At 37.5% G+C, this 12,025-nt stretch overlaps 1 protein-coding gene across 1 annotated transcript in view; it reads right to left on the minus strand.

Moving 5' to 3' along the window:
* Positions 1 to 10,868, minus strand: part of CFTR (cystic fibrosis transmembrane conductance regulator (ATP-binding cassette sub-family C, member 7)) — a gene marked incomplete at its 5' end in the record, with an annotated part of 169,601 nt that extends 158,733 nt beyond the window's left edge. Inside the window, 2 exons of the mRNA XM_011971663.1 lie at positions 5,897 to 6,005; positions 10,677 to 10,868. Of these exons, the coding sequence (XP_011827053.1) occupies positions 5,897 to 6,005; positions 10,677 to 10,868 (301 nt within the window). The remainder of the gene's footprint in view (positions 1 to 5,896; positions 6,006 to 10,676) is intronic.
* Between the last annotated feature and the right edge of the window lie 1,157 nt (positions 10,869 to 12,025).

Below are 12,025 nucleotides of genomic sequence, written 5' to 3' on the forward strand. Positions count from 1 at the left end.
TGACAAAGGGCTAATATCCAGAATCTACAAGGAACTTAAACAAATTTACAGGGAAAAAACAAACAACCGCATCAAAAACTGGGCAAAGGATATGAACAGACACTTCTCAAAAGAAGACATTTACGCGGCCAACAAACATATGAAAATAAGCTCATCATCACTAGTCATTAGAGAAATGCAAATCAAAACCACAATGAGATACCATCTCACGCCAGTTAGAATGGTGATCATTAAAAAGTCAGGAAACAACAGATGCTGGAGAGGCTGTGGAGAAATAGGAACGCTTTTACACCGTTGGTGGGAGTGTAAATTAGTTCAACCATTGTGGAAGACAGTGTGGCGATTCCTAAAGGATCTAGAACTAGAAATATCATTTGACCCAGCAATCCCATTACTGGGTATATAGCCAAAGGATTATTAATCATTCGACTATAAAGACACATGCACATATATGTTTATTGCACCACTGTTTCCAATAGCAAAGACTTGGAACCAACCCAAATGTCCACCAATGATAGACTGGATAAAGAAAATGTGGCACATATACACCATGGAATACTATGCAGCCATAAGAAAGAATGAGATCATGTCCTCTGCAGGGACATGAATGAAGCTGGAAACCATCATCCTCAGCAAACTAACACAGGAACAGAAAACCAAACACCATGTGTTCTCACTCGTAAAAGGGAGTTGAACATTGAGAACAGGTGGACACAGAGAGGGGAACAACATACACCAGGGCCTGTTGGGAAGTAAGGAGTCGGGGAGGGAACTTAGAAGACAGGTCAATAGGTGTAACAAACTACCATGGCACATGTATACCTATGTAACAAACCTGCATGTTCTGCACGTGTATTTTGTTGTTGGATTTTTTTTAGAAGAAGAAATTTTAAAAAAATTAAACTAAACAGTTCTTTCTATGGATACCACTCTCCAATTTCCTCACCTTAGATCTAGCAAAAGTCAAATCATTAAGTGACCATGCTGATGCCTGCTACAAGTAGTTCTCAACCTTGGCAGTATAATAGAATCGCTTTGGGAACATTTCAAGAATGATAGTGTCCCAGGTTTTATACCAGACCAATTAAATTACATTTTCTGGGGTAGGGCAGAGTTGCATCATGGGAACTAAGGGGAAGATGTACAATGCAGTAGGTAGCACAAGAAAATGCAGCTGTGTTAGAGATGGAGTTTAGGATGGGGTAAAATATTCAGGACATAGGAGATTGTGGGGAGTACAGTGTCACTCTGGGGTTAGAGAAGCAGCTAGATAAGGGGGTGAGACAGAAAGATAAGAAAGGAATTCTACATGGCAGACATTTAGAAGATTTGCTGGAGATAGCAGTCCCTCGGTAGCCAATCACGGGAAGAAACATACATAAATCAAAGTGCCTAAGCCACAGGCTCTCTATGCACAGAATTCCCGAAAGAACACCATCCCTTCTTTAGTGAAGTAAATAAAAATAGTTTACCCCCACATATATTTCATTCACATATTTTGAAATGGTTGCCAGAGGCCCAGTGGATAGAAGTGGTTCTGCAAAGCTGTATTTTGTGGGAGAAATTTGCATCTGTTAAAAACGTGTTAGTGCAGCCAGGCTCTCTCTTTCCAGGCCTTTTTTTTTTTTTTTTTTTTTTTTAAATCTAGGAGAGATTAACTGAGAGTCTGACACCTGCCAAGGTTTGAAAAGAAACATTTACCATCTATTTTCTCTGTGGGCTGCCAAGGATTTATCTATAAAACAAGACCCCCTTTGCTACCCAAGCCTCTTCCTTTCTCCCTCTCATAACCTGTCTTGCCACTGAAACCTGTTTTACAAATATTCAAGCCCCCATTCTTTCTGTAACCTCAGGATGGTATACAAGGTTCCATACTGCATTGAGAGGGTGGGTCTTCATCCTGAAGGCTCCCATGTATACACATCAAATACATTTGTGTGCCTTTCCTCTTATCAATCTGCCTCCTGTCAGTAATTTTTCAGCAAACCTTTAGGGGGCCAAGGTCATTAGCAGTAAGCTTGTATTCAAATGCCTACCCAATGTTTTTATCCAAACATAAGGGATAGAGATCCTCCTTTGCCATATAGACTGTAGTCTGCAACATGAGTACCAGGACTTCTCCTTTACGTCCTTTAATTTTGTGAGGTTTAATGAAAAAAGGTAGTCTGACCTAGGCTGTACTGACATATGCCTCAATTTGTTGGTAGAAACATGCCCAGAGTTACCTAGGAATCAAGAATATTTTTGAATGAATGCTTGTGAATTTCTTATCATCATAAATGCCTTGTGATAATCATATTCTCTCAGCGATCTGCTTACAGAGCTCCCTCTACTTGACTTCCCTCAGACCATCCTTGATTGACTCTCACATTCAGAATTTCAGCGGCCAGTTTCTCTTCCATGCTAGGAGTCTTTTATTTATTTATTTATTTTTTCTTTTTGAGATGGAGTCTCGCTCTGTCGCCCAGGCTGGAGTGCAGTGGCGTGATCTCAGCTCACTGCAACCTCCGCCTCCACCTCGCAGGTTCAAGCTATTCTCCTGCCTCAGCCTCCCGAGTAGCTGGTGCCCACCACCATGCCTGGCTAATTTTTGTATTTTTAGTATAGATGGGGTTTCACCATATTGGCCAGTCTGATCTCAAACTCCTGACCTTGTGATTTGCCTGCCTCAGGATCCCAAAGCGCTGAGATTACACAGGTGAGCCACCGTGCCCGGCCTTGCTGGGAGTCTTAAATGTTAAAGACAATGTTGCATCTATCTGGCTGCTAAGTCAGATGAAGAAAAAACAACTGCATAGTTAATGGTGAGAAGTCATAGCTAATAATATTTAAAATTACAGCAGTACTTCAGAAAGATTAGCTCCTTCATGATGGCATTTCCTTTTTTTTAACCTTTCACAGTTAACAGCAAATTTTATAGTACTTTTCTCTATCAGTCCTGAAACCAACCAAATATTTTTATGCCACAACTGTCATTGTTTAGAGGGACTAAGAATGTGTAGACATTCTTAAAGTATGACCATCTAGTTCTAAGAGAAGTGTTAGAGCAGTTTCAAGAATCCCTGGCTCATTTATCCTTGCTCAGTGAAAGAAAAGAAGAAATACCCATAAAGAATACTATAAATAGGAAAGTACTAGTGTAAGTTATGTAAAAGGATGGAGAAAATGTACAGAAATACTATAATGGCTAAATTTTCTCCCCCTCTTTTATTTTTATAGGAGATGAAAAGAATTAAATCAGAGATCAGATACCCTGAAAAAAAACTGCACTAATCTAAATGGCCACTATGGCTATCTAAATTATTTAAGACCTAACAATTTGCAAATTTTTCACTATTTAAAACTGCATGGTGTCAGCGTGGCTTTTTCTCCATGACAAGGGTGAAAAACCTGCAGCCTCATCACACTCGTGCCATTCCCAATATAAATATAATTCTCTCTGCCTTCTCACTATACACATTTCAGCTGCTTCTTCCCCCTGGATCCTTCACTCACCAACATTCCATTGGTTATCAGTAGGAGCTGAGATGGTGGAAACACGCTTTTCCCTTCAAACGTGCTGCTAGTTCCAGAGCTGTAGCCTTGGGCTCAGGAGTACCTCTCCACTCACCCCCGTGCATGGACAACTAATATACCATGAAGGGCTTTTAAGATCTCCTTTGCTGGGATATTTTTAATCCTGAGAAGTTTAAGAACAATTTCATCTTTCTCCATACCTACTTCATTCTCCTATCCCTTATTTTTGTCTATAGGTTTGGCACTTAGCATGACTGGTTCTTGGGTGGATTTCATACAGTTCCTCCTCCGGGTATAACTAACTGAGAAGATCTCGTTGATTCCTGCCCTGCTATCTGTTGTGAACTTTCTTCAGATTTGCCCCTGAAGTGACCCTGGAAGAATCCTCAGCCTTCAAGCTCTGTAGCCTGTGTCTCCTGAGAAGATGCAGAGAAGCTCAGCAGAACCAAGGCTGGTTACTAGAGTCACCATTCTGTTGAGTACCTAAGTACAAGCATTATAATTATAATCATATATTAATAGCAATCATAATCTAATATGGTGAAAGGGTCAAAGGCTTTGGAGCTAAAGAAACAGATATTTCTCAAATTTGCCATATATGTAAGTTTAGGAAAGTTACTTAATTTCCCTTACGCTCAACTTCCTATTATATAAATTAGAGATAATTTTTGCTCCATGGAGTTACTAGGAAAATTAAATAAAATAATCTGCATAAAGAGCTTCATATTGAACTGGAACCGATTAGGTACTCAATAAATATTAAACTGTTCTATATCATGTTTATTTTTTGGCATACACCAGACCAAAAAAAATTCTATAGACATGTCCATGTGTCATACAAACTTTGACATTTAGGTTTTTGCTCACATGAAACTATGTTGGTGGGATCTAGAGAAATAAATAATTTTACAAGCCAAGCAGAGAATAGAAAGGGGCCTTCTAATTAGACCCCTCTTCTAGCTTCTACTCAGTAGTGCTTATGTTATTCGATAGAAGCAGCATGCAATGGAGAACACGACAGGGAGAAATTTTGAGTTTCACTGAAATCTTGGCCATGACATAACAATTACTTGAAATATCATTCACTTCAATCCAACAATCATTTATTGAAAATGTTAAATACTTACATGATGAATATGATAGGATCAGAGTGAACTGTACTCCATACCCTGATTCAAAACAACCAGCAAAACTTATTTTCTAAAAATTACATCAAATAGAATCAGAAGCTGTGAATAAAATTGTTTCTCAAAGCTCTGGGTGGTGCTGTGATTGAGAAAAATCATCTCAAAGGTAACTTAAAAGACATTTAATTCTCCATCTACCTCATTTAAATTTGCTAATAAAATATTTTTTATCCCCAATTTCCCACATGATTTCAGATTTCCATAAGAATATATATTATGGATCTATTATTTCAAAAGTCAGAAAAATTTATTCTAGGAAATTCTCAAGAGCATTAGAGAACATTCTGGACCTAAGTGTAGTTATTTTTGTTAAGATAAGTTTTAAGTGCATTTTTCATGGAGGTATATGAACTGAAACTTTTTAAGCAATGTAACACAAATGGCATTCTTTGGGAGACACTGTAGCACTGCTTAACTCCCTGAGGCATAAAGACCAATATAAACACAAAGCAATTCATATGGTAAGTAAAAACCCCAAAGCAAATATTGTACACAGCCTTAACAAGAAGATTAAACAAGTGTTGAACCTTTTGTCTTTTATAGGTTACAACCAAGGATTCAAATAATGCTTTCATGATGTAGAAAATAATAAATCAGAGTCACATTGGACAGCAGCTGGGGAACATACAAGGCACTTAAACACCACAAAGCCTGGATTTTCAGATGTGCAGCTCTTCACACTGATCAGATGTAAGATATTAAGAAAATAAATTGCAAGAGAAATTTGCTGCTATACTTTAAATTTTTAGTATTTTTCTTTGAAACAATTCAGCATGCAGATGACTTCAAAATATTACAAACATTCATATGTATAATTAGCTGCATTTGACCTAATTCTGCTGACATTGTCTCCTGACATTCTTCTGTTGAATACAGCAAAATAAAGGCACCAGTAACCTCATGTACCAGTAAGATAATGTGATTTGGAATCGTAACAGAAAATAATTTTTAAGCAACCAATTTATTTTGCTGAGCCCAATGAGAGTGTAAATTGCCACCTGTGTTCCAGGACATTTTAGTTCCAAAGGATTTTTACTCATCCTCACTAGAGTTTTAGGTGGTTCCTTAGTGTTTGGAGTTGGATTCATCCTTTATATTTTTACACCTATTAACCAGATTTCCTAGTCCTTTAATAATCACAAAAATGAATATAGTTATGTGATACATAATGAATGTACAAATGAGATCCTTACCCCTAAATATAACAAGATTCCATAGAACATAAATCTCCAGAAAAAGCATCGCCGAAGGGCATTAATGAGTTTGGGATTTTTCTTTGAAGCCAGCTCTCTATCCCATTCTCTGCAAAAGAATAAAAAGTGGGACCAGTAAGTTGCATGTGCAAATATTTCAGTTGTCCTGTTTCCCTTAACATAGTTTGATTCACACAAGTATATCCAAGGAGATTAACCCAAGGATTTATAGAGACAAAACCTCATGGAGACCCTCCAGCACCAAACACTCAGCCAGATATTTGGCAGAATTCAATGCTCTGCCTTGTATCACTGTGCAGGGAATTGATTTCATGAAAAGGCCACATTGTATGTGTTAAAGAAAAGTGTTGGCCTTCTAAAGAACAATGAAAAGGGTGGACAAATAAAGTAAGGCTTTTACAAATAGTCATTGCTGTGCTTAGAACAAGGGAGAAAAAATAAACACATAAATATTCTACATTTTTCCCTTACACTTTGATCTTTATCGGTTTAGAAACTGTGGCAGATTTTACAAGATTTCACTGACAAATCAAAAACAAGTTAAAATGTCAGGTGGCTTTTTCTGTGATTTAACATGAGAAAAATCTGTTAGACTTTGTTTTTAAAAGTAGAGGCATAAAATATCATTAAACTTCATTTTCAACTACTAAAATCATTTATTAGAGTAAAAGTCTTTGAAAAATGAGAACAGGATCAAATTATATATTTTCTATTATAGTAAGAATAGACATTAAATAGTCTGAAAACTGGCTGAAATCTAGCAAACTTTGTTTTCTTTTAAATATTATAGGAACACCAGTTGATTGTATTTATTAAGTTATTGCCACTGATTTCTGTTAATAAAAGCCTTTTTTCTCTTCACAAAGGAACAAAATATCTGTAAAAATTATCATCTTAATTTTCAAACTGTACAGAGATGAAAAATTTCATGAACCACAAGCAAGAACTACGTAAACAATTAGATAAAGGTTTTACATTTCATCAATGGTTATTCCCATTACTATCAAGTTACCATAAATAAACTTAGCTCTAAATCACTCTAAAGGAGTAATAGGCTGGGGCAGTGGCTCACGCCACTAATCCCAACACTTTGGGATGCCAAGGCGGGCAGATCACTTGAGGTCAGGAGTTCCAGACCAGCCTGGCCAACATAGTAAAACCCTGTCTCTACAAAAATTAGCCGGGCATGGTGGTGCATGCCTGTAGTCCCAGCTACTTGGGAGGCTGAGGGAGGAGATTTGCTTGAACCCAGAAGGTGGAGGTTGCAGTGAGCTGAGATCACACCACTACACTCCAGCCTGGGCAACAGAGCGAGACTGTCTCAAAAACAAACAACACAAATAAACAAAAAGCATAAAGGAGTAATATACAGCTGAGATTTGAAGACAAGCTTGGCAATCTCTGAGCATGGATCTTAGCATCCCCCAGAAGCTCGCTAATGAGAACCTTTCTACAAAGCCTAATTACCTTTTCCCATCTATTTACCTCCCCACACTCTTCTCCACCTTTCTCTCACAAACAGAGCTAACCTCCCATCCATAACATTTGGTTACTCAGAGTAAGAAGCTAAATATGGAGCAGACTCACCTTCTCCATCAAAGGAGAAATGGATCAGATGGGAAAGCCAAGGAAGGGGTGTGTACATAAACCAACAAAATGGGTTCAATGTGAAAAAGTGGTCCACACCGAAGTTATGTAGAAAGGTGTCGTTATATTTCATAAGAGGTCTCTAGTGACCCTGGGCAATGTAGTTTTAGGAACATGGTGGAAACCATACTTCAGGAGCTGAGATATAAATGAAAGAAAAGTAGAGAGACCAGGAGAGCAGAGAATATTAGCTATGAAAGAAAAAAAAGAGAATGGGGTAGTTACCTGAGGAGAAGGCAAGGTTGGGGAATTTCTTTAATGGATGAAACTTGAACAACTTGGTGCCACAAATTGTTAGCACCAAGAGTAGGTGGTGTGGTTCTAGTAGCACCACATACCAGGCCCAAATCAGAAGGGAAGAAGTTTTATTCTTATAAAGTTCATATCCTGACTACAATCTTGGAATGGATATGTGATCTGCATACTGCAGTTATGTAGAAGATTCAATCCATGGTCACAAAATGGAGCCAGATGGGTTAATGTTCTTCAGCCATCTGGCAACCACTTGAGGGCCATGGTCATAAGCAGTTATGAAATGTGAAGCCAGGGTCACTTTCCCAAGGGTGCAGAGGTACAAAGTACCAAAAATGGTATGTCACTCTTCCAAAATACTTCAATAAATTTCAAATACCAATTTTATAAGAAAAGAACTAACAGGGTGAAGAGATACAAAAACAAAACAAAAATAATAGAATGTATGGGTTTGTACTGGCACAGCATTGTTGAATTGAAGTAAAATAGGTATATTTTTTAAATTGAATCAACATGGGGGATACAGTGAAAACTGAAGAGAAAAAAATGTTAAGCCAGGTAATTCTGCAAATTCAGATTCATGCCCTCTATCTGGCCATAAATACAAACGTATCGGCAGTACATATTTTTCAGTTAACCCAGCCCTACTCTGATTAATCATTCCCTCACCATTCAATTAAAATTTAGATATTCAAAGCCAGGCACCGTGTCTCACACCTACAATCCCAGCATTTTGGGAGGCCGAGGTGGGCGGATCACTTGAGGTCAGGAGTTCAAGACCAGCCTGGCCAACATGGCAAAACCCCACCTCTACTAACATACAAAAATTAGCAAGGCGTTGTGGCAGGTGCCTGTAAACCCAGCAACTCAAGAGGCTGAGGCAGGAGAATCACTTGAACCTGGGAGGTGGAGGTTGCAGTGAGCCGAAATCACACCATTGTACTCCAGCCTGGGCAACACAGCGAGACTCTGTCTCAACAACAACAACAACAACAAAAACTTAGATATTCAATATCCATTATATTATTTTAAACTTGTCAATATACCTGCAATGGATTATGTTTTATATTTTATCTCTCCAGCAATGCTACAGGTTTCTATGTAATGCTAGCCATTTCACCTTCAATCATTGATTCATTCGGCAAATACTTATTGAGTATATACCATATACCAGGTCCTATTCTAGACACTTGGGGATACATCATAAACAAAAGAGATCAAACCCAATAAAAAATAAAAAACAAAACAAAGTATCCCTACCTCATGGCACTTGCACACACCAAGTGTTCATTAATAGAAGCTGGCCCTTGATCTTAAAAGTGTGAATCTGCAACTCCTACTAGCTTAATTCTTTGAATAAAATCAATAAAAATAAAGTTTAATATCTTACTTTGCCTTCAAAATACCAAAGAAAGGAAATGAATTTAATTAAAAGAAACAAATTGCAAGTCAACTCAATGTTTTTATTTTGGTACAATAATTTATTAGCTATGTCCTATCTTTTATCCCCACTCACTCTCCCTTTTATCTGGCATCAGGCCTGTGCTATTGGCACAAGACTTAGCCTAGCTCATTTTAGACTATCAGTGGCCCAAGGGGTAAGCATTGTGACTCAAGAGTCTCTGGGGTTTTTCACATTTAGCCAAGGACAAAGGGCTCCTTCTTTCAAGGTCCTTAAAGATAGGAGTGAAGAATTCTAACCAAGGATCCACTTTATGTAGAAAGCCCATGCGGTCTGAGAAAATAAAACCAGCATAAGGCAAATGCCACCAGGTGGCATTTGAGTCCTTGGTCCCATTGAGTTCCTAAGGCCAGTTCTCTACCTAGGTCTTCACACAGTTCGGGCTTCATGAGCCAATAAACTCCTTTTTATTTACTTAAGCTAGTTAATTGGGTTTCTGTCACCAGCAATCAAAAGGGTCCTAACCTTTTGATTGGAAAGGAAATTGAGAAATTCTTTATGGTGGGGACTACCATTCCTAGAGAGCAAGGCAATACAGACCTCAGCTGGAATCATGGTTCTGTCATTCATTAACTGGCAAAGCATATCATCTCTCTGAGCCTCAGTTTGCTTTTCTATAAAATGGAGATAATGATGCTTTCCACTCAGAGTGGCTGAGAGAAGATATTCTACCTGGCATGTAATAGGTACTCAAAAATATATAATTCTTTACATTTGTTCGATAGCCAGTAGTCATTAGCTTAAGACTTCCCAGGGAGTACATTTGTATTCAAATATAAAGATTTTTGAAAGCAAATATACACAATTTACTTCATAATGGTGTTACTTTAGTTTTCACAAAATCCATCTCATGGTCTCCAATGAGATAAATTATCTGAAACCGAATTTTCCAGGGAAAAAAAAAAAATCATTTCTCAGGAAGCTGATTATTTTTCTTTTACAATTTTATTGTTTAATGATTTCAGTCAATGAGACGTTCCTTTTTTTTTTTTTTTTTTTTAGAGAGAAAGAGGGTTTTGTTCTGTCACCCAGGCGGGAGTACAGTGGCACAATCATAGCTCACTACAACCTCAAACTTCTGGGCTCAAGTAATCCTCCTGCTTCAGCCTCCTGAGTAGCTGGGAATACAAGCATGCACTACCATTCCCAGCTACCTTTTTTATTTTGTGTAGAGATAAGATTTTGCTGTGTTGCCCAGGCTGGTCTCAAACTCCTGGTCTCAAGCAATCCTCTCATCTTGGCCTCCCAAGTAGTTGGGATTGCAGGCATTAGTCAGTAATGGCTCCTATTTTTAAATATAAGAATTAAACCTACAATATGTTTCAATATGCTTGCTTTCTTTTCTCTAAATAATAATATGAATTTTTCTCTTCAACTAAACAATGTACATGAATATACCTTTCCAATTTTTCAGATAGATTGTCAGCAGAATCAGCAGAAGGGATTTGGTATATATCTGACAATTCCAGGCGCTGTCTGTATCCTTTCCTCAAAATTGGTCTGGTCCAGCTAAAATAAAGAGAGGAGGAAGAGATATTCACTTGATTTGGTCTCCAATACAGATTTAGAATCTGATACCATTCAAATTTTCTGGCATGTGAAAAATTATGTACACGTAATTATGAGAATAAAATAAGTCAATTTCTGTAAATACCAGGCTTCATCTCTTACAGGGTACACCTGTATAAAACATCAATATCTCTGAACTAACATGACTAACACTTTGTCAAAGGGATTGGGAATAATGGTATGGTTTTTCTCAGGGGAAAAAAGCAAACTGCTAAACATTCCATATTTAAATTATTCTTTAAAAAAAACTGCCCCCAAATAATCATATACTAGCAGTTTATAGCAAATTGCTGAAGTCCAACCTCTTCCATTTCAAATATAAAATGAACTCTGAATAAGACAGGCACTTAATCAAAACTTAATCAAAAGCCTTATATAATTTTGTTACTGTAGCACAGCATACTCACTAATGAGCTATTCGTTGAAGGAACTGACTATAGCCAGAGAGTTAGTGACTAGTTTCTATCAATTTGTTGACTTAATTATCATGTCTGAATCATTACTTGAGGGTAGGATCATGCCTTTCTTATGTTTTGTCTCGTCACTCCATAGCAGCTACACTCATCTGCCCTCTAGGCATCAATAAATAATAATTTATAATGGAAATGAGTAAAGTTGGCATGGGAAATCACTATGCAGGATACTCTAGTGATTTTCAAAAGTATTGTTTCTAACTATTGAGGATAAGGCAGAATAATCTTCATAAAGATAGGAAAATCTAGAAAGAAGAAAGTGGAAGAGGAGGCAGAAGAGGGATTGTGAAATCATGTACAAAGAGAAATTTCTAAATAAAATTTGAGAGCATGAGAGCTTTCTCAGGTAAAATTTTGTGTATTTATTAAAGAAAGGAATTGAACTGGGATTTAGTGAGTCCAAAACCTATGCTTTTTCCCTCAGCATCTTTCTTTTCTCTGGAGAATTCTAAAATTTGGTGTCATTCAGACCTTATTTGGTAATGTATCAAAAGCACCAAAAATTAAAAGGGAGTGCTGTAGCAATATCTGAGAAGCAAGATAAATTCATAAAAGAAAAAATATTCTATCAAAGCCATTCAGAACAAAGAGAAAGGGCTATGCCAAATGCAAACATTTTGACACTGTTCTGGGGCAAAACCTTGCAGGTGGCCCTCAGTCCAACCTCATTGCTCCCACCCTAAGGATCCAGGTCCTTCTTTATAC

Source organism: Mandrillus leucophaeus, unplaced genomic scaffold, assembly GCF_000951045.1.
Source record: "Mandrillus leucophaeus isolate KB7577 unplaced genomic scaffold, Mleu.le_1.0 Scaffold1235, whole genome shotgun sequence".
Lineage (NCBI taxonomy): Eukaryota > Metazoa > Chordata > Mammalia > Primates > Cercopithecidae > Mandrillus > Mandrillus leucophaeus.